The 23304-nt window shown below is 43.3% G+C and overlaps 1 protein-coding gene across 1 annotated transcript in view; it reads left to right on the plus strand.

The window, feature by feature from the left end:
• Positions 1-3976: 3976 nt before the first annotated feature.
• LOC118771526 (tensin-3-like) overlaps positions 3977-23304 on the plus strand; it is a 44354-nt gene continuing 25026 nt past the window's right edge. The window contains exons 1-13 of the mRNA XM_036519532.1: positions 3977-4250; positions 12344-12508; positions 12988-13038; positions 13423-13545; positions 13818-13882; positions 14304-14387; positions 15280-15392; positions 16475-16535; positions 16646-16721; positions 17251-17380; positions 17922-17987; positions 18462-18566; positions 22124-22315. Coding sequence (XP_036375425.1) covers positions 12359-12508; positions 12988-13038; positions 13423-13545; positions 13818-13882; positions 14304-14387; positions 15280-15392; positions 16475-16535; positions 16646-16721; positions 17251-17380; positions 17922-17987; positions 18462-18566; positions 22124-22315 — 1216 coding nt within the window. The 5' untranslated portion in view covers positions 3977-4250; positions 12344-12358. The remainder of the gene's footprint in view (positions 4251-12343; positions 12509-12987; positions 13039-13422; positions 13546-13817; positions 13883-14303; positions 14388-15279; positions 15393-16474; positions 16536-16645; positions 16722-17250; positions 17381-17921; positions 17988-18461; positions 18567-22123; positions 22316-23304) is intronic.

Genomic DNA, 23304 nt, shown 5'->3' on the forward strand with positions numbered 1-23304 from the left:
TAATGAAGAGTAATTATTTCTGAATTCAAAAAGCATGAGTAAAAACATACCTACACCATAAGCAGAGCATCACTGTTACACAGCAAACACTTTACAGTCATTTATTTACTCTTTACACTCCCTTGCCCACTGCAGATTGCACAGTTGACATGCATATTGCCAGATATTATCTGGACTGATAAATGCCTTGGCTTAAAGGTATAACATTAGGGCCCCATCTCACATTTTACTCGAGGTTACATGAGGTACACGGTGCAATCGGTTTGCAGAGCATATGCTAGGAGGATTCAATCACTCAGTTTAGTGTTCCGGTTTTTGAAACTACATTTTAGTTTTCTTATTACTAAAATAGTAGTACTCCTTTCCTACAAACTTCACACATAGTGGTACAAACATATACATAATATATGATGTATGTGACCCATCAGACCACTCAGGTTTTTTTTTCGGGTTTTCACAGAAAAAAAATACCTAGATTTTGTTTTAAATATCAAATTTAAACAAATTTCCAGATAAATATAAGTTCTGTCGTACCCGGTTTTTTGTTGATTTTCAGCACCAGTGTGCTAAACTCTTAAAATTTAGATTTCTAGTATTTATTCTGCAGTAACAAACCAAAGTATATCTAAGACCTAAAAATGGTAGACTAAATTATAGACTTATGTTTTGATATGATTTTTGTTAGGATCCTTACAGCCATTTGAATGCATTTCTTCACCACAGCTAGGCTTGTTTTATTTGAAACAATGTAGTCTGAGTTTATATGTCAATAGGTCAAGCATTCAGTTGTCTTTGCTTCTGTAGATAAGGCTGTTTGCTTACTTCTGTTAATGTTACACAATGCAATCATCTGTGCTGTGTTGGATTACACAGTATCTTGGGTTGATGCTTTTGAATTTACTTACTCTTCATGAAAGTGTAATGGCATGTAAAAATGAACTGTTTTGAATGAAAAATGAAAATGTTTTTCAAAATTACAATAAACACATGAATTTCCCAGATTTGTAAGAAAAAATAGAAAACAAGGGGCCTATCGATATATAAACAAAATGGTATAAATACGAAGTACACATACAAGATACATGTTCTGAATATGTAAAAATACACCAAGTATCTCTACAATTATTTTCACTTCCATATATTTAACATACATTTGCTTATATGTTAATAAAATCGCATATAGGTAATTCTGTCCAACGATATATGCAAGGAATTGTATCAGCAATATACATGAAATTGATGTAATCTGTAAAAAGCCAAGAACTTTGATGCAAGAAACTTTCCTAAGATGTTAATATGTGTTTCGTATGTCACGATCAGGGAAGAGAGATATATGGCTATTGTTTGAGGTAACGCCCTCGTGATGTGTACACGCTGCTAGCAAACATGAAAGGGAAAGTGGAAGCTGCACAGGGTGACAGTCATGACCACATGGGGACTTCCCGAATCTGTGGGCTCGCTCCGCGGCCACCAGCTCGGCCACGAGAAGGGGGAAAAACACGTCGCTGAGTCATGCGTCTGTGCAATCACTTTCGTAGTGACAACGGGGCCCCTCTGCATATGGAACCAGCGAACGCGTTCCTGCTACGCTAACGCCTTAATGTAGCGTGGCCTGTGAAAACTCACACATTTATGTGCGTCATTATGCGCAAGTCCGTTAGCCCTCCTACCGTCTCTTTTGTTTGGGGGTGTGAAATTTTAATCAAGGGAAAAAACAATCCACATGAAAAGAGGTGGCTGTCCCTTAATTTTTCTGTTTCAGTGGGATAAAAAGGATAAAACAAGCCCTGTTTTTCATTATTCGTTTATTTTTTGATAAATACGTCACACATCAAAATTCAGTTAATATATTATGTAAAGGTATTCAAAAATATGATTTTAGGCAAGGCAAAACACTATTTTACAGTGCATTCATTGCTTTGGTCATTGGAATTGTACAATATGCGTTCCAATACATATCGTTCTAAATGCATGTTCTTCTAAAATTCTATTTTGTGACATCACTCCCCCAGCCTGTGCCCATCACTGTGCCTTGATCAGCTTTGCATTACCAAATTACATAAAGACTTCATGGAAGCTGTGGGAAAAAGAGGGAAAATCAAGTCTGCTTGCAGGATGTGCAATATGCATACTATTTTTTTTTGGGGGGGGGGGGCGGGGGGGGGGGTATGGCTGCTGATCATTTTGTAGGCCAGCAATGTCCCCATGCTTCTCCACTGGACTGATGGTGAGGGGATCTGAAGACTGTTGCCTACGACACCTGCATTATGGTAGGTGACATTGAGGCTGTCAAGCTTTATTTAATTACCAAGACAGAATGAGACCACATTGCGCAATAATAACAATCATTCACAACAATGGCTTGTGACCTTATCAGCAGCACAGACCTTGCTGGAAAAAAAACTGTATACGCTCAGCTCTCACATTGCAGTTGCTGTTTCAAAACATGTATCATAAATTATTAACTGTTCAGTCAAAGAGCAAGGCAATTAATCAAACAAATTTAATCTAAGTTCGAAATTAGGACACTGTAGCTGTGGTGTGAGGTTGACTTCATTTCCAGCAATTATTCATAATTTACTAGCATGCAGGATAATAATATGATTTTTTTTTTTCCTTCGCGGAAATTCAAACACGACCATCTCTGTTTTCTATTAAGGAGGAGGCTCCACTGAAGCAGTTTAACTTGGGATGAGAAAATTAGTCATTTAGCCACAGACACATTCAGCTCTAAAATATGACATAAAGCTGTGCTTTGTGTATTTACATTTAAATTGAAAAACTTTATAAGGGATGAGAAAGGAGGTGTCTTCTTAAAACTACCTTGTTTTATTTCCACCACAAAATGTATTTTTATTTTTCTTTCTATGGTTGTATCACTCAGAAAGTTAGAGTATTTTAAATACATATGTGTGTCTCTTCACTTCACTCGTCATGTCATGGCTGAGCATGTTATGAGACTGGGTAATGATGCAGTGTTAAAACTCAGAATAATCCCACGGTCTTCCCTGTCTTCCTGTTAATTTAACCCTCCTGAATACCCCCCTATCTAGCGCGCCTCCTCCCCCACTGAGGTCCTGACTGAGAGATAGAGAGAGGGAGAGGGAAAGGGGGCTGGGGGTAGAGGAGGGGGGAGGGAGGTAAGAGAGGGGGGAGAGAGGGGGGCAAAGAAAGATTAAAAAAAGACACTACAGTGTTGTAGATTACCTGTCAACAGTGAAAAAGATTACGCAAAGGCAAGTTTTGACAGAGGAGAGTAACTCGGTGAGCAAAGCTTAAACAGAGACAGGCCAACTCTGGAAAAGGCAGCTGCCCAGAAGGAACAGGCTGTGCTCTCATTACAGTGTGCAGGAGGTCTACACAGAAATGCACCTCACTAAACATGAGAGATACTCGCTTCCAATCCAAAATTCCATTTCATACAGCGGATAAAAAATTTGCCTGTTGTCCTGGGGGTGTTTTTTTCTTTTATTCTAATCAAATATCGCCTTTCATTACTTCTTCATGTAAATTGCCCGTAATAGTTAGTGTGTTATGTGTTATTGTTTTCATATTGTGTCCTCTGTTTGACGTGTATATGCTTTGGCAACACGAATGCGTTTGTCATGAAAGGTACAAATGAAAAAAAAAAGTGTTGAATTGAATGAGAGAAAGGGAGAGGGAGAAGAAGGGAAGGAGGGAAAGAGTGTGGGGGAGAAAGAGATAGAGAAGGGGGAGGGAATGAGAGAGGGAGAGAGGAAGAAGCGAGGGAGAGGGGGAGAGACAGAGAGAGAGAGAGGGAGGAAGGAGAGAGAATGAGAGAGGAAGGAGGGAGGGAGAGGGAGAGAGAGAGACGGGAGGGATCAGGGAAAGCGGCTCAGTGGGAGGACCCTCCCTGCCAGGAACTGCAGTCGCCGTGGCAGCAGGCCTGTCTCAGGAAGTGCGCGGGGGGTGGAGGGGTGGGTTTGGGGAGGGAGGGGGGGGGGGCGGTGAGGTTTAGCAGCAGTTCAGCGCAACGCAGGGGTTTCCATTCAGTCCGCAGCCAGCGGGAGCCGCCGGGACAGAGAGCGCCGTACGCAGCGACCGCGGGGAGCGGAGTCACTCTCTGCTCTCTCTCTGGGGAGCGGTGCTTTCCCCTCCGAACATGGTCCACGTCTTCCACTAACCCCCGTGCAGTGCTGCCGCTGCGGCTCTCCCTGGACCCCTTTTTCAGCGCTCCTCTGTGATTTTGCTCAAGGGATTAAAAGACTGACTGGAATCCGCTGCTGAAGGTAGGAGCTCACATCTTGCCTCTGTTTAAGGAAGGGGGGGAGGGAGGGCGGTGGAACTGGGGGCAAAGTTTCTCCTTTCATTTCTCCAAGCACTTACTTGTCAGTCCGTTTCAAGTGATTCTACCTTTCTCTGCACTCTTTCGAACTCTCTCTCCGTCTCTTTATCTCTCTGTTGCGCTGATTAAAGGGTCTGAATAGGTGAAGTGGAAATATTTAAGCCTGAGGTAGAAAACAGCTTCATTATTCACACTTTGTTTACTCTGGCTGCGTGATGTTTGAAGAGAGCTGGAACTGTGGGAGATGACAGTTGGGTGAAAAGACATTAGAGAAAATGAGGATTGGGGGGTGAATAATTAAAAAACAAAAGAAATAAGTTGGCTGTGAGTTTTTAAAGACACAATGTCAGTCTGGCTGAGTAAAACACACAAATGAACTTAACTAAGTAACTTAACTAACTTTACTAAACTTAAATGTAAACATCGTTTCAGCTACCTCTTCACAATGTCCCTAGCGCTGACTTATATGCAGTTTTATATACCGCTCATACATATCAATGCAGTTATTTGACTTACTCTTCCAGAAGTGCCACTGTGGTCCATAAACAGCGCAGGAGCTAACAGGCTCTTGTTTGAAGGGAGCCCGCAAACAGGCGATACAAGCAGGAACAATTTTGCATATTACTACCAGCGTTGGTGTCCGTGTTTTGGCTTGGTGCACACCCAAGCCTGTAACATGTTGGTCTGCTCTGAATATGACAGCGTAGATTTACTGATAAAAAACACATCACCCATGAGAGGACATGCCCTGCTCTGTCCAGGTGCCCCCAGATATACTCTGCGGAGAAAGCAGAATTTTGTTGACTCATCTTTCCATTGATAAAGAGATAGAAAGACAGAGAGAGGGAAAAGGAAAGATAGAGAGAAACAGAGAGAGGGAGACAGTCGGCTCTTAGCTGTCTTCTCTGCAGCTGGCAAATGATGTCCAGTGACCTGTAGGCAGGCCAGTGGAGACACAGTGTGATTGACAGCTAAGGAATTGCCTTTATCTTGTTTCTAAGACCCCTATTAACCTTGTTCGCCCTATCCCCTCTTTGATCGTCAGCACTTATCTCCTGCCCGGAGTTGCGGCTCTGTTTGATAAGGGGTCAGGGGTCACGAATGCTGCTTGTCTTGGGGTAGTAAGCGATTAATCGAGGCCTGATAGCGCCGGCCAGCAGGTGTGGACACCTAGAGGCGAAGCCCCCCCCCGGCGCTAGGCAACAGGACCTGCGCTGCGTGGGAATGCAAGGATGCGAGGAGTGATGCGCTATATTCCTGCGCTATATTTCACTCCCCCACTGAGTCTGAACTGTCGATCACAGCCAACATGTGCAACCCATTACATGGGGAGCCTGCCAGAGAGAGAGAGAGAGAGAGAGAGAGAGAGAGAGAGAGAGAGAGAGAGAGGGAGGGAGAGAGAGAGAGAGAGAGAGACAGAGGGAGAGAGAGAGAGAGAGAGAGGGAGAGAGAGAGACAGAGGGAGAGAGAGAGAGAGAGGGGGAGGGAGAGAGAGAGAGAGAGAGAGGGAGAGAGAGAGACAGAGAGAGAGAGAGAGAGAGAGAGAGAGAGGGAGAGAGAGAGAGAGAGGGAGAGAGAGAGACAGAGAGAGAGAGAGAGAGAGAGAGGGAGAGAGAGAGACAGAGAGAGAGAGAGAGGCAGAGAGAGAGAGACAGAGAGACAGAGAGAGATGGGGTGAAGAGGTGAGCAGCAAACTCTAATCCATTTTTGAACATATTTGTATCTGAAGTGAATGCAAGCGATAATTAGGTATTGCCTGCTTGGGAACCATTCGAAGTGCCACTCAGAGCCCTTATAGATTTCATAGGGATCGGGGGGGGCAGGGCCTCTATGGAGGTGATTACATACTGTCTATAAATTGTCTTGCGGATAGCAGAGGCATATACAACGCCTTCACAATCCAAACATAGCTACACAGGCAGACTGAGAGCATACACAGTCCTCACTCAAAAATTTTCTCAGACTCTTGGTTTTGTTTGTTTTTTCCTTTTCAGCTTTGAACGAATATAAAAAAAAAACCTCATCAGCAATCAGCAATTGCAACCCCAAAAGGAAAGAAATAACAAACTGCCACTTTGAAAAGAGCGCATTTAGTTATTGTTATGCTGTTCCCATGATTGTGGTGTTTATGAAATCGGTTTAGCTTGTGACTTTATATTTTTCTTCAAACCATTTTTAACCATTGTAAATACCTGTTCTCAGTCGAAATCAGCAAGCCATCCCAATGTTAGTTAAGGATTTTTTGGGTCACTGCATGGTTTCTTGCTATTTGATGGAACAGCACTTTCCTTTCGAGACTGTTGATTGGTTAGGCTTGAATCCTATGGTAAGTGGAGAGGAGATTGTGGGTTCTCAGCCTCATTGGTATTTACTATATATACAGTATATGTATACACACACACATATATATGCGTGTCAGTGGATCTTATCTGTTGTGGAATTATAAGTGATGATTAGACATGGTTACTATGGTAACATGACTAATTCCTTCAGAGTCATGAGTCACATGACAAATTGATGAGGGTGACCAAGCTGATCCAGCCCAACAACAATCTACCCTCAGAACATTTTTTTATTAGCCTTAAACATGCTTTACATGCACATTATCTACTGGCCATAGTCAGCACTTGTTATGTCCTCCCATGAGAAACAATACCATAATGTAGGTTCATTTCATTTTTTTCCCAATTGAAATATGAATGTAAAAAAATCAGGTTGAATTTTTTTGTGCTTTCATTTCATTTGAAAGCATTGTTATTCCCAAAGGATGTTTCATTGTTGAACTAACTTACAATCCTCCACACACTGGGATACACAGAGGGCCCCATCAGAACATATTTTTTCTGCCCTTTGTATTATGGTTGAGTTAAATGACTGTATTAGTAATTTGTTGAATTGATTCAAATGAAGCACCTTTACTTGTGTCTTTCTGTTGAAGTAACTTATTTGTAGCAACCTCTATCTTTAACAGAGAACTAACAGTCCACATTCACTAAGTGATGTAAAAATCCAGAACAGCCTTCAGAAGACTGCTTAATCGGGGCTAATTCGCTGAGAGATCAGATGGTATGAACATCAGGACACTGCATGAGATGCGTCCCCAGGACCCAATTTGAGGGACAGTTTTGTCTCAAGTAGATCAGAACACCTACTTGTTCCTGACTCTGGCATCGTTTAGCCTCACCCATGCGGGCAGCACCCTATAGTGGTGCCTTCCATTTGTGGCAGCTGTGTCAGGGGCTTATGAATGATGAATGACACCTTACCACAGAGAAGCGACCATGGGCGTTTTGCACCTGGTCTTGGGAACAAACACTGCAACGTCACCTTTCCGTCAGCGGGATGTCGGTCTTCGCGTGAACGAGGTGGCGACGTTCCTGCTGTTTTGTCTGCGATGATGTCGGCCGGTGCTGACAGAGCCTTGTCTTGACAGCAACATCACTTCCTGTCAGAAGGCAGGCATAAAGCCCCCCCCCCCTTAACAGGTGATCATGGGACAGCAAACTCCTATCATCCGCCCGGCTGTGTGGCAAAATTGGTTTCATTCACAAGAAAGTTTGTTTAGACTGACTTTACCTGGATCCAGGGCCAGCAGATTCCCCTGCAAAATCAAAGGATTTAACCCTGTGCATAGAAGCATGCTCCCACTGTATCTATTGCGCTTTCCCAGCAGCTTAGCAAATAGCTTGGAGGGTCATTAATCTGTGTATATTGTTGGCGGACGCGGCGATTTATGGGACAGCAGTGTGTTAGCGAACCGCGACTGTTATTTCCATTGAAACGAAACGAAACGAAATTCCTGTCTTGGCCATCTCACCACAGCAGCATAATTCTCTTGTTTTATCTGACCACTTGGAGCTGTTCATCATTTTGGGTGATGGGGAAAAAGGAGAAGCACTTCCATCTCTTTTCAAAGGGCAGCTTGCTTCCCCCTTTCAGTCGTTTATGAGAAGAAAAGCGCCAACAGCTGGAAGGTCATGTGACTGTCCTCAGAGCCTGCGAACAATTCTCAGCTTTATCTCCCCTCTTTGGCTCCCGAATAATGTGCCTTAATGAACTTCCCAGAATACGGCTACCCTTGCGAGTCAGGAAATATTAATCTCACAAAAATTAAAGTTCAAAGCCGCCTCTTGGTTTGGCTACCGTCTGCTTCAACTGGCGTGCTCACCCAGACTTCCTCAGCGCCTGAACACGCTGCTTTTTAACACTTCGGCTTTGAGCCCTCCGTAATCTCACCTCCTCACTGCTGACGCTGCGTGCGGGTTTTGCTCAGTTCCCCCAAACAACTAAGCCCACCCAAGCAGCAGTCATGTGACTTCCATGCTGCATGCTCTCTCCCTTGATCCTCTACTGGACTTCAATATGTTATCAGTCTCTCGGTCAAATGGCCTCTTGTTTTGGCCCCTGGCAGCCGACAGATCCTGGGTTTAACTGCAGGCGGGTGGGTTTGGCGATCGCTGGCGTAATAGGCCACGGTAAGGTGGCTAGCTGGCTTCCCTTATGTTGTGCGTCTTCTCTCAGGAAATCTCAGGCAACATCTCTCTCATCTCTTTGAAGTCTGTGCCTTAATCCCACCGTTTTGGGAAAGGATCACTCGTGTCAGAAGATATTCAGACATCTAACATGGAAAACACACACACACACACACACAGACACACACACACACACACATACCACAGGCTGAGGTCGTGAGACCCCAATTACAATTAAAGTTCAGCGTACTAGGCTGGCATATCAAATGAATCATTACAAATCATCATTAAAACAAACACTGAACTATAGTTAACTATTTACATCAAACCAGAAATCTTCACATTATATTTATCATCAGCTGCGTTCAGTTTGAACAGCCTCTGTAAATACAGTTTTCACATCACCCTCACCACATCATCACTCACACTGCAAGCCATCAGAGTTTCATCTGTCTATAGCTGACTGCCATTCTGAACCAATTTAAATGCTCGCCAATGAAGCATATATCTCCTGCAAGCAAGCTGTAGCATGTGGGTGTAGGATGGTTTGGTATACCCTCGCACATGGACACAGAGCTGTTTTGAGCTATGAAATGGAAGATTCCACTCAAGGAGTAAACAACGGGCGTGGCCTGGATGGGACTCCTCATGCCCGGAGGATACGCTTGTGTGATGAGGGATTCTGCCGCATGTCTGAGCTCCCCTGACAGAGTTTGTGCACAAACTCGTTCCTTGGAGGGAACAAGTTCAGAACTGAAGGTGGCTGGGACGCTTTAATCTCCTCCCCTCAGCCCCACGGACCTGTCGGAGCTTGTCAAATGGGCTTTTTGGGCGAGTTCCTTTTGCTTTTTTGTTTTCACCTTCCGACTCAAGATTGCCTCGCGCGGGCTTTGAACGTCTCAGCCGCTGTTGTTCACAGCTGCTTTTATGAATTACTTAATGTTGGCACTCTGGGCACGATTAGAGGCCAGCAATGCAGACGCATGCTCAAACCGGACGAATCTGGAACTAGACCTGAGACAAATTTCAGATGCAGCTGTCCAGACTGCTGAAGTGAGACATTCAGTCATGCCCATATATGCCGCCCATATATGGGCGGCAGTGTAGCATAGTGGTTGAGGAGCAGGACTCGTAACCGAAAGGTTGCCGGTTCAATCCTCGCTGGCACACTGCTGCTGTACCCTTGGGCAAGGTACTTAACCCACAATTGCCTCAGTAAATATCCAGCTGTATAAATGGATAACATTATAAAGAACTGTAACCTATGTAAGTCGCTTTGGATAAAAGTGTCTGCCAAATGAATAAATGTAAATATACATAACCTTTAGGATATATACTGTATATAGAGAGAGCTCTCTTTCTCTCTCTCTTCCAGCTATCATGCTATCAGCCTAACATGAGGTCTTTTATGTTTCCGCTCTCCAATGTCCAGTGAAACAAACTGTGATGTGCTGAATGTATATTACAATCTTCTTTAACTTTACGCCAACAAATTATGTGTGGAACTAATGTAATCCATGATCTCAGTGGCCAGACGATGAAAAGTTCATTGTTCCGTTACTGTGCATTGGAATTACCCTCCAATCGTTGCTATGACTGTAGATGCCAAATCATTCTAAATTATTCTTGATTATTCAGGATATGATTGCATTCCACCCACCTATTGATTCTCTTGTGTTCTCATTGAAAAGCATGTTGTTTAATACAACACAACCCACTTCAGTTAAATTCAGGTTACACTGACCTCATTGGCTGATGCAATCAAATCAGTCGAACCATTTAAGCCATCAAACAACTAATTAATTATCAAACAAAAAAAATTAATGCCCGTAAGCCACAGGGCAAACAGGTTTCTTTAATTAGGTGTCAGCTTTAATTCTCATAGCAGTTACTGGGCAAACTCCTCCTTCAGGGATTTTTGCAAGGGCACAAATACTTTCAGGTAGAGCCATCTGATTCAGGATGTGTGGAAAAATGTATAATAAACACCACTGGGCTCCACGTAAATACAGCATAATTCATAATGAAATTAGAAAATTCAACTATTTAGAAGATAATCTGACATTGTTGATCATTTAATATAATGTATGCATTTAAATGCTAAATCACCTCAATTCAATCATCCAGCCCTCAGGCCTACCCAACAGTGGAATATATGAGTTTGATACTACAGGACAGAGCATACCTTCAGTGACAAAAACAGTCAAACAAGTCTCCTCACTATATGCAAAATGAAGAGATACATGAAAATGTATCAGATGGACACACGGCCTGTCACAGGTTTATAATATCCTTGGCAGTCCCAGGAGGAGTCCTTGGTGTTCCTCCCAAACCCTTGTTCCCCTGAGTATGACCCCCGCATCACCATGCCTGCTCAATCCCTCTGAAAGGTCACAGAAAGCCTTGTGTCCACATTGCAGTTTAATTAAGGACTCTGCGGTTCAAAGCCTTAGGCTCAGCTTGCAGTCACGTTGGACTTAACTAACCGCTACATTCTGCAAGTAGATTAAGACTTCACGGGGCAAATAACAACAGCAAACAGCATCCCTAGTTAAGCTGAAGTCCCAAAATAGAACCGACTGCTAATTAACTGTGTGGTGAAGCACAAAGTACAAACTGTAGCTCTGTGCCCCAAATTTAATCAAGACCACTTAGTTTTCATTAGGAAAAGTAATGTCCAATCGAAATGAAAGAAAACAAAAATGTTCTTCCAGATAAATCTGGCATTATATTACATTAAATGACTCCTGCATTCAATCAAAGTGGTCAAACCTTCTTCAATAGAAAGTCGCGATTTAAAGTAGCATCACATTAATCAAGGTTTGTTTGTTTTTTTGATTGAATGTCACTTTCCCTTCAAGATCGGTGGTTTCCATTCAATCCAGGGTCAAGTCAGTTCATTAAAGACAGAAAGTTGCAACATATTACCATATCATAAACAGGAAGTTCAGCAGAAACAGCCGAATGCACTGTGGTTGCTTACAGCCACTCAGGATGAAACCTGTGAAAACAGCCACCCCTGTGGATCTCCATGTACTGGATGCTCTAGAGAAATGAACACAAGATGGGATTCACAGGCAAATGGTAGAGCAAACAGGAGCAGGGTTCCTGATGCCCTTGAGAGTCTGGGAAGTGGTCCACCCGGCGCAGTGTTCCAGAAACAATAACTAATTAGCCCATGCAGTTCATTTACGTAATTGCTTGTTTTTTTGCAGCTGTAAATTGCAGCACCACTGGAAATATGCCCTCTGTTTTGTTGTCGGTGGATCATTAGACTGTCCATCTCTCCGTTTTTAGTGTTGGCGTTGTGGTTATTACACTTCTCAGTTATAGTGTCATCTTTGGGATCAAGCCTCAGGGATGCCTGGTTAAGGGGTCTTAATTAAGACATTTTACTTGTGTTTTATTAAGTCAAGTTGCTGTTCAGGATTTCCTTCCAGGAATTATTAATAAAGTGACATTAATTAAGTCATTCATCCATTCAATAATTCACTCATTCATTCATTTGATTTTTGACAAAACAAATGAGTATCGCTCCTCACTGTCGTTCCTCTCCTGTCTGCAGATCCCTGGTGTAAAGATGGAGGAGGGATACGAACTCGACCTGACCTACGTGACGGAGCGCATCATCGCCGTGTCCTTCCCCAGAGCGTGCTCAGAGGAGACCTACCAGCGCAACCTGCAGGAGGTCACCCGCATGCTCAAATCCAAACACACCAACAACTACCTGGTGAGACCCGGCCCCACCACGTCTGTGCTCTTTCGGTCGTAATGCATAGCCCTGAGTGTTTCGGTCACTGTGTATTCACTTTGCGGGCGCCCTTAGATAATTCAGTGGACAACATTACTTTTATAAACTTTATAAACTAAACTATCATTTAGTTGTTTTTACTAAAATTATTTTCATTCAGTTTCAAACATTCAGTGCGATTTTGAATCTGTACTCAGAGGAATCACCTAGCTTTCTGACATTTTACCTACCATTTCTTCTTTTAAATCTTTTCAGCCATGAGTATTCTTTCAGCTTCCTGCCCCATAGACATGATTACACTCCCTCATGTGATTCCTTACTGAGGGTTGTGATCTCCTAAGTCTCATTTCATAGCACCATTTGCCAACCAGTACTTCCAAACTCTATTGGGTAAGCCCAAAGGGCTCCATTTGGTTTTCACAGCAGAGAGTCTGATTGCTATTTTGTTTTCCTCCCAGGTTATCAACCTCTCAGGAAAGAGACATGACCTCACTAAAATGAACCCAAAGGTAAAGGCCTACACTTTTAATAATTTGTTAATGACAGTGCTCATGATAGGGAGTTATATCTGGGGTGGTTCAGACACCCACAGTTTTGACCCCCCGCTGTTTAGATAATGGCTGGCTGTCGTTTGCTTGAGTTGCTCAGACAAAATAAAAATTAAAGTCAAACGTGTTGGAAATTGGACAGCTATACTAAGACATACAGGATATTTTTTATATTGTATGTATGTATCTGTGTGTATGCATGTATGTGTGTGTGTATAATATATAATAATATTAAAAAAAAATTTTTTATATATATATATATATTAATTTGCAATTATAATGAATAAATATGTCAAAGTCAGCCTGTAGAAGGGGAACATACTGTCTCACCTCCTGTTCTCTCAGACCATGGACATGGGCTGGCCTGACCTTCACGCCCCGCCTCTGGATAAGATCTGCTCCATCTGCAAAGCCATGGAGAACTGGCTCAACGCCGACCCCCAGCACGTGGTGGTCATCCACTGTCGGGTGAGCAATGAACCCCCAACCCCCCCCAGTAACGGCCCACATCTGGACCTGCCAATCTGGGGTTTATGAGGATAAAACCACAAACATTTCTTTGTCTGGGGTTACTTCTTGTTTTTTTAATTGGCAAAGTGAGGGCTTGTGGCTCATCAGAGATTGTCTCCACCTCTGCCAAGACTGATGGAAATCTGACAGTGATTGACAGTTGCTTCTCCTTTGGCTCCCTGTTTTGACATCACACTCACATGAAGCCCTTTTTCGTCTCTCTCTCTCAGGGTGGAAAAGGCAGGATTGGAGTCATCATTTCATCCTTTGTCAATTTCACCAACATATCAGCCAGGTAAGAGCTTTACACACGAGACAGGTGATGTCAAATGGCTTTGATCTGACACTGCATAGAAGCACCTGAGCTGCTGTGAGATACTCAGACTCTGACTGCATGGAGGACCCTAACCACAGTCCAACGTCAGCCCTCCCCAAAACTGTTTGGAAATCAGGGTGATTCTTTTACTTAACTGTAATATTCACAGCAGGACAATAACCATTTGTGTGTGTGTGCTTACATACATGCGTGCGTGTATGTGTGTGTGTGTGTGTGTGTTTGTGTGTGAGAGAGAAAGGGAGAATGTGCGTTTGTTTATGTGTATGTGTGCGTGTTCTTGCATGTACCTGCATCAATGTGAGAGTGTGCAAGAGACAGCAGGTGAGATCTAGACCTGTCATTGTTAGATCTGGTCTCATCAATGTGATGTCACTGACAGTGCTGGTGAGGCCCTGGACCGCTTCGCCATGAGGAAGTTCTACGACGATAAGGTCTCAGCTTTAATGACGCCATCACAGAAGAGGTATGGATGCTCCATGATTGTGTATTTACCATTTTATTGAAATTAAATTTCTCAGTAAATATGCCTTGAAAGGAACTGTGACATGATTATCCTGATGTGATGTCAAAGTAAAGATTCTAACACTGTGTACGCATGATGGAGGATATACACTTTTAGAAAAATAATGTAATCCTAGACACTGAAGTATACTCTGAAAGGTCTTTATCTGTGGCTTTAGTGAATGGATTAATCTGCTCCATTGGATGTATTTGTAATTAGTGAAAAGCAATGAGTATAGTGGGTATTTATTTTTTGTGTAAGTTGTCAAAGGAAGCCTCAGGATTAATTTACTTTAAGTCTGGGGTGCTTTTTTTGCCATGGGAAACCCCAAAATGAAGTATTGCCTCAACTGGCTTGGCTAAGGAGAGGTCGGAGGTCATTACTCAGAGTTAGGAATTTCATTTGCCCGCATGCCTCTTCTGGAACATTCCAAGAGCTCTAGCATCACTATGACTACCCTCTTTGTACAATCTGTCTGTTTTTTATTGCTTTTTAATGACAGATCACTGTGTGCAGCTTTTCTCTGCTGTCTTACCGCTCTCACCCTCCTCCTCATGGACACTCCTTCTTCTACCCCCCATTATGACATCATCACACCTCTGTAGTGAAAAAAAAAAAGCACACAAGCTTACAAAGTTGTTTTTGACAAGTTCATTCATCCCCTTTCTGGCTGATTTTATGACACAGCAGAAGACTTCACAGATAGTTCTGGCGCAGCTAGGCCCATACACAGAACACCTGGGGACCTTGCAACCCGATACCTCTGAGTAGCAAACCAGATGACTCACACTAGGAAAGCTTTGTGAACTCTAATGTCTTTGATGAAAACCATAAATTTTTTTTTTGATAACAGATATGTGTGGATCCTAAATAGCCTGCTGACGGGATCTGTGAAAATGAATGCCTCTCCCCTCTTCCTGCACTGTGTCATTCTGCATGGGATACCAGACTTCGACACTGGAGGAGGTATGACGTGACCGAAATAAAGCCTTAATCTAACCATGCAATCGCCATCCATCCCATATGGACAAAAATACATTTACAGCTCGAGATAAAGGGATAATAATGTGCTGATTGTGTGATAATACAGCAAAATTATGTGCAAATTCCTCCAGACTGTGGGGGTCATTACACAAAGACAAAGAACAGCATAACAGCAGTGAAGTGAAGTGGTTTCAGAGCTGTAGAATAAAGCGCTCCCATTTCTACTTGTGTTTGCTTGGGAAACCTATGGACTGCTGACAGTTTGTGGTGCCGTCACGGGGGGGATGGTGTGGAAGATTCATCTCTTGTTGCGCAAATGAATAGGTGCAGGGAGAAAGAGGTGGTTCATTTTCACCTGTCTGTGGAATCCTGAGACACACCCATCTTTCACAGAACACATGGTGTGTCTTAATGCATCTCACAGATGCAACAAAGGCATTCCCTCAGTGGAACAATGCCACTGTTGGGTCAGTAGAGAACCACACTGCCAATAGAGAGAGCAGAGAGTGACCCATTATTTCCCCCGCAATGGAACACCAGTACCATAGTGACAAAGGCTTATTTAATTGCTTTGAAATTAAACAATAAAGATGTAACTGACATTTCAGTATCTTATTTGTTTCAAATCAAAGGACGGATAAAATGTTACAGATTCAGTAAAAACTTTGACCCCTAAGCTATTCATTATTTATAAAGCTTTTAATTTCCGCTGCATTTTTTTCAAGGATATAAGAAATCAAAAAAAAAAAAACCTGCTTGTATTTGACAAAGTTGAATGAAAATATTACAAGAGAGTTCTGATTTGCTGTAATTGAACAAGTGGGATGAGTCATGTGATATTGATACTCCCAGTATCATACAGACACTTGATCATACAGACACAGTATCATATGCATGCAGTCTCATTATCTGGTTCAACATGCTTTTCTTTGGGCTTACAGCTTGTATAACTTATCATGGTCTGTAAATTTTGCCCAGGAAACGTACTCAGAATGAAAGCTATAAGAACAATAGACGCAACAGCAGTAACATCATGTGGTTGTTTGTCTTCCTTCGGTTTGCAGCGTGCCGGCCGTATTTGAAGGTCTACCAGGCGATGCAGGTGGTGTACACCTCAGGAACTTAGTAAGCACGTCTCTTTTTGTATTCCTCTACCCTCCTCTTGCTAATCGTTCCACACTGGGATAACCTACAGCTCAGCACTCAGCCGACTGTCCTATGTTTCTGTCCTACAGCCAGATTGGACCAGGGCACAGAAACAGGATATACATCACCCTGGAGCCAGCCCAGCTGCTCAAAGGTGACATCATGGTAAGAGACTGAGCTGATGCGAGGAATGCAGCCCTTGACATGCGTTACATATTTCACTTGATCTTTCCGATGCGTCTCTAATGCTAATCTGTTGAATCTTTATGCTCGTTCAACATGGATTCAGCGGATGAGGTAATTATATATGGAATACGCTGCTCATGCAAAAAAAAAAAAAATAAATATATATGCACAGATGTAAAAGTAATACCAATAAAAACCAATTGGTAAAAACCAGTAAAAAGACATTTTCTTACAAACGCATTACACATTCCAAAGCCCAGAACCAATTGATATATCGAGCTTAAAGTCAACAATGTTTCGGGTTCCCAGCCTTTCTGAAAACATAGATACAAACAGTGGATTGCTTTAGTTGAGTCTTTTTCGTTACATGTTTGTGTGTATTTTTGTGTGCACACCGCTCACCCTATTGTGAATGCACAGAACTTGTGAGTGAAATGGGTTTGCAGAAGTGTATTTTCCCGTGTTCTGCATTTCAGTGTCGACTCATCAGTTTTTATTTCCACTACAGCTAAAGTGTTACCATAAAGGCCCTCACGCAGCCAGTCGGGAGCTTGTTTTCCGGCTCCAGTTTCACACGGGCACAGTCCAAGGCTACAATCTCATTTTTGAGAAAGAGGACCTTGAAACTGCCAACAGAGGTAGGCTGGCTGGTGTCAAACCTTGAATCCAGTGCATTGGTTTTGCCTGTCACCTCATTTTATAATACCAGATTACTATATTTATGCATTACTAGATTTCTATAATACTACAGAAATATTGTGATTTTCAATAAAACAGTCAACCTACAAACATAAAATGTCAAAATATTACATTTGTCATTTTGCTTAATGGAAGTCTAATTAAAGCACAGGTTGCCATAGGACTTCTTTCACATTTACAAATGGCGAGGTGACATCCCACACCAGTAAGGGATCCTGGAGATTAACCTGTTTTACAAGTTCATATGTACTTCGCCCAAATATTAACATTTTATTTTTGTTAGGATTTATAAAGATAGATGTTGCAAAAGGAAACGAGATGGGGGTTGGGGGGGGGGGGGGGGGGGGGGGGGGGTTCTGTGTATTTCATTATCAGAACCATAAATTCCTACTCCTACATGGAGAGCAGGTCAGAGAGGTTACAGAGAACAGCATGGGTGTGCACTAATGTCTGCTCTGCTCTTTGCATTTGGCATGCCAGACTCCAGGTTTCCGGATTATGGGAAGATCGAGCTGGTGCTTTCAGAGAGTCCTGAGAGGATACAGGGTATTACTGAATTTACAGGCACATACACCAACACACACACACACACACACGCACGCATGCGCGCACACACACACACACACACGCATTCACATGCATGTGTGCACATACACCAACACACACACACACACATTCACATGCATGTGTGCACATACACCTAACTGCAGGTGGGTGGGTTTGGTGATCACTGGCATTATAGGCCATGATAAGGTGGCTAGCTGGCTTTCCTTATGTTGTGTCTCTTTTCTCAAGAAATCCCAGGCAACATCTCTCTCATCTCTTTGAAGCCTGTGTCTTAATCCCAGTGTTTTGGGAAAAGATCACTCAGAAGATATTCAAAAGGCTGAGATGGAAAACAACAACAGACTATGGATTTACACACACACACACACACACACACACACACACACACAGATATGGATGACAGTATAATCCATTGATACCTGAAACTGGGGTTCCTTTGGTTGTTTTCTGAAGGCTCGGATCGCTGGCAGAATGGGCCGGACATCACTGTGGACTGTGAACCTGCAGAACCAATGACCCGCTGGGACTCCTACCAAAACCTGGACTCTGACGAGGAAGGTACCGGTCACCAGATATTTCTCTTCTTTTTATAACGTGCGAAGGAAAAGCTCTGGCCCTCTGAAAACCATTATTTTATATCAGCTGGGAATCAGTCATAAAATTTTGACGGAAAGTAAAGGCAATGCTAGACTTGGGATCCAATGCAGGCTAACTAGAGTATGTCTTGCCTATAACTTCATATGGAGAATATAGGCAGTTAAACTGCATATTGGCATTTCTCAGGCATTTCTCAATCATTTCTAGGATTACTGAATGTAAAATGTAATTATAAAAGATATAAAAACAACCCACTTGTTTACTGTAAGTTTATTTCTTAAATAGCATATCGTGCGGTTAGACTGAGTTGTGTGAATTGCACGTCTCTACCCAGATGCTGGATTTGGACTCTCCAGACTGCGGTTGTTGGGATGTGGATAATTTGACAATTGTCTCATTGTTCTGCAGAGGGCTGGTCTCATTGTGTTTGACTGTCAGCAGATGACGCGCTACACTTACGAGTCACTGCATTTTGACCCGTTTCCATGAGGCTTAACAGTCTTAAACACCCCTGGGAAAGTAATTAGTTGGACATACAGTGCCTCTGACACAAGTATATGCCCCTTACAGGGCTAAATTATAAATGCTTGGTACGGCCAACCAAACACTTCCCCTCTATTTTATATTCTTCCAAAAGTGCACTCATGCCTTCAGAGGATGTGCTGAAACAGAACATTCACTACCAAGCTGCACCTCCTGGAAACACATTCTAGCCAACAGCTTCCGGTTTGATTGTTTGGGTTTGTGCGGCCGCGCTCTACACGTCGATGAAGATGTTGCTTTTTGTGGCTGTCGCTCATTCAGCCAGGGGTTTTCTTGTGTAAGCACGCCGCCACTGCCGACCAGAGCGTAGCCTGATTGCATTAACACGCATGAGCGGTTAGCGCAAGCCGGGCCCGCATCTAGCTCATTAGGAACGCTAAGAGTTTATACGGCTGTTTCTGTTGCCCGTCGCCAAGCAAACAATGAGAGCTAGCGGGAGCGTAGCGTATAACTCAGGAATGCTGAAGGGATGGAGGTCAGGGACTGAATGTTTTGTCCTGGGTCGTGTTGTTGCTGAAAGCCGGCACTCCTCCTTCCACACCCCGACTCGTCCCGTTTTGTGGGCGCTGACACCCAGCCCTCGGAGCTCAGACTTGCACAACAGTGGGCGCGCACCCCACCACGCCCCACCCCGCGGTCGATTGCAGAACTGCCTCGACAGATTTTGCCTTTCACTCTCGGCTCTTTCCCCGGTCTGCGCCACAGAGACACTAAAAATAGAAGATATGGGGGCATAAAAAAATGTTTGTCCCTACTTTAGCGCTCGGTGGTTTCTGTGTGATTTCTAAATCTTAGGAAACATTTGGTCATAAAGAAAATGCACACATCTGCAGAAATAAGGTACATAAAATGCAAAGGAAAACACATAAAGGAAATCATTTTGGACAAAGGTTGTGGGTTTTTTTTTTTTTTTTTGCTTTATTTAGACTGAGCCTTATAGTGCTCTTGTGGGGTGCTTGTGTAAACTCAATGTCGCAAGTAAACATTAAGTTTGTAAGTGATGGCTTTCAGTGACAGAGGAATTTAACACGGGCTTGGTAATCAACAGTTCATGTCAATCAACAAAGGACACAGCAATCAAAGGTTTGGGAACGGAATGTTGCTGTGTCAACATTAAAGGCATCCAGGCTATTTTGATATAAACCACCTGGAAAGTATTCATCGCAGGTGCTGTATGTGTCCAAACAGACACTGTGCATGGAATTCATTTTAAGATAGTGCAGACTTTTTTTTTCATAAATCTTTAAAGTTACCGGATGTTTTATCCAGATAACCACCCACGAAACGATCATTGAACTATCCCAACTATCAGTTTTTTTCACTTTTTTTAAAGTTGCACTTTCTTACATTTAAAGAAGCACTTCCAACTCCCATGTGGCAAAGAGAAAGAATAAGTTAAATAAACATCATGCAGTACATTTTTAATGTTTTATTGCTGTGGGACATTACTAGATAATAGTCTTGCTTTTGTAAGCATTCTTTAGAATGTCAAAGGGATTATAGTTTCTTGAGTCTTTAAATACACAGATATTACATAGATTTACTACTTCCCTGCTCATGGAATGGCGTCAATGATTCTTTTGTTCTTCAAGGCAGTCTGCTCTTGGCAATGAAAGAATGGAGTCTGTACATTTCAAAGACTTTGCAACAGGTGAACCTCCCCCCTACCCACACACACACACACACACACCTCCCAACGGCTTCTAACTAAAGTGAAACGGAAGAGTGATTGCAGTGGAATCAGGTCAGCCTCAACAAGTGGCTTGCCCATGGTGCAATTACAAGCCGCTGGTGGTCAACGGATTTCAAAAAAAGAAAGGAAAAAAAAAAAAACACAGAGTCAGATTAAACAGGAATGTTAATACCGGAGCGCTGTCTGGTTCTGGAACTGGGACGATTCCTTTGTGCTGATGACTCACGGACCTGGAGCAGCACAGCAACGGAAAAGGGAAATCATAATTACAGCACTCACGCTGGGCAATTACAAGAGTCCGTGCATCAAGATATGGTGATGGGTGGCAGTATAGCATAGTGGCAAAAGAGCAGAATTCCACAGAACTCCACCGTAATAAAGAGGTTGCTGGTTTGATTCTCCACTGGAGCACTCCTGCTGTACCCTTGGGCAAGGTACTTAACCCAGAATTGCCTCAGGAAATATCCAGCTGTATAACTTAATAACATTTGAAATTGTAACCTATGTAAGTTGCTCTGGATAAGATCATCTGCTAAATGACAATCATGTAATGTAATGTGATGACCTGGTCTCTGCATGAGCAGTTTTTGCCAAATTTGCTGGCCCGTGATGGCCAGATGGAAGCTGTTTGTATGGTCATCACAGATGTAAGCCATAGCTATATGTGGCCATTGAGACATATCCGGTTTGCCAGGGGAAAAAGAGGGAGTGGTCCACTGGACACACTGATATTACAGGTTAGCTGCTAAAACATAATGATCATACCAATGTGTATGTTTTTTTTTCATGAGAAAAAAAATGCTCCAACAATTTGTGAACCCAGCAATTGAGGTCTGTGCACATCTGGTCGTATACCAGTTTTAAATATGTCCATGGCAGCTATGTAATTTTTGTGAGACCAGCAGATGGGGAGGGAGAAGGGGGGAGGGGGGGAGGATTGGCCCCGGTTCAAAAAACAGCTCAACGAGAGGGCAAAAAAACCACGCTTTAATTAAAGCTCAACTTTACAGTGTGAAAAACACTGGGACGGAGGAATGTTGTTTTCCTCTTCGAATGGATTGAAGTTCTCTCCCCCCCCTTTCTCTCTCTCTCTCTCTCTCTCTCTCTCTCTCTCTTTCACTCCCCTTCCTCTGTCTCTACTTCCTGCCTTCCTCCAACAATACCATCCCCTGGGCACCGTAACTTCGGATTACAGTCACCCTCCGTGCCAGCCCCCTCTCGGCCCCTCCCTCCTGTTTACGTGCCCCCCCCCACCCCCATTACCATATTTGGCCAATTGAAGGTCTGCCGTGTACTGCGCGAACACACACCTTCCCCAGTGCTAGGCGGCTGGAGGCAAGGCTGTGGGAGGCCAGTGTGTCACACGGGGCAGAGAACGCCAGCCTCTTCCTTCCTCCTCACGCTCTGTGTCCCAACGTCCCGTCACACAGAGGCAAGAGGCGCAGAGCGCACCACACCTGCGGGGAACGAGGAGGTAAGAGGAGGCAGCTCTGGAAGGAGAGGAGAGAGAGAGAGCAAGAGAGAGAGAGAGAGAGAGAGAGAGAGAGAGAGAGAGAGAGAGAGAGAGAAGGAGGTAGGGAGAGAAAGGAGAGAGGCCAGGCTGTGTAATGTTATCACCTTTCAGAAGGTATGCTGTGGGGTTTGTGAAATTCAGCTGAGGGGGGGATCTGATTCCGGTCCTGCTGGAAGCGAATGTGTAGCTGCCGCTGTGCACAGAATGTTGTTGGGGGGAGATAGGCAATATAGCTGGAGCAGGGGTGAGGGCAAAATGGGATTGGGGGGGCTTTGCTGCCTTGATCATGTGTGTCTGGTATGTGGATTTCAGTCTAGTCAGAGAGGAAAACACTTAATGGCAGACTGGACGAGGTGTGCTGGCAATGCTGTTTGCGCCCCTGTAACTAACGCCGCAGTGAGGCTTCCGTTTCTAATTCAGATTTTGGGGACATTTTGGACATTGGTAGATGGAGGAAGAAGACATGCGTTGTTTCACTGAGTGCATTGTGGGATTCACCCCGAACTGCTTTACTTTTCTTAATCAACTGTACGTGTGTACTTAACCATTGGTGTCATAAGTAGATTTTTTGTCTTAAATGGGCAAATATTGTTTGGACGAGGATTCTTAATCTTACTGTTTATCTTTAAGAGACAGATTAAAAGCACATGGCAAGTTACAGGGCTTTGTGCTGCGATGTAAATGGCAACATTTCATGTTAAAGGTCAAGTACAAGATTGCTGTAGCTTTGACCTTCACGAGAGTCAGAATTTAGAAGTTGTGGTTTCCACTCCTGTTAGGTAACCTGACAGAAAGTCACAATCTGCAAACAGTGTTTAATGTCACTGACTAAATTTAGATGTGATACTGCTGGACAGAAACAAGAGTTTCTTTTGTTAGTTGGTTTCTGTTAGAAACATGGTTTACATGTTAAATGTTACAATCATAATGTTACAGACAGTGAATGATTA

The sequence above is a fragment of the Megalops cyprinoides genome, chromosome 24 (genome assembly GCF_013368585.1).
Source record: "Megalops cyprinoides isolate fMegCyp1 chromosome 24, fMegCyp1.pri, whole genome shotgun sequence".
In the NCBI taxonomy this organism is placed as follows: domain Eukaryota; kingdom Metazoa; phylum Chordata; class Actinopteri; order Elopiformes; family Megalopidae; genus Megalops; species Megalops cyprinoides.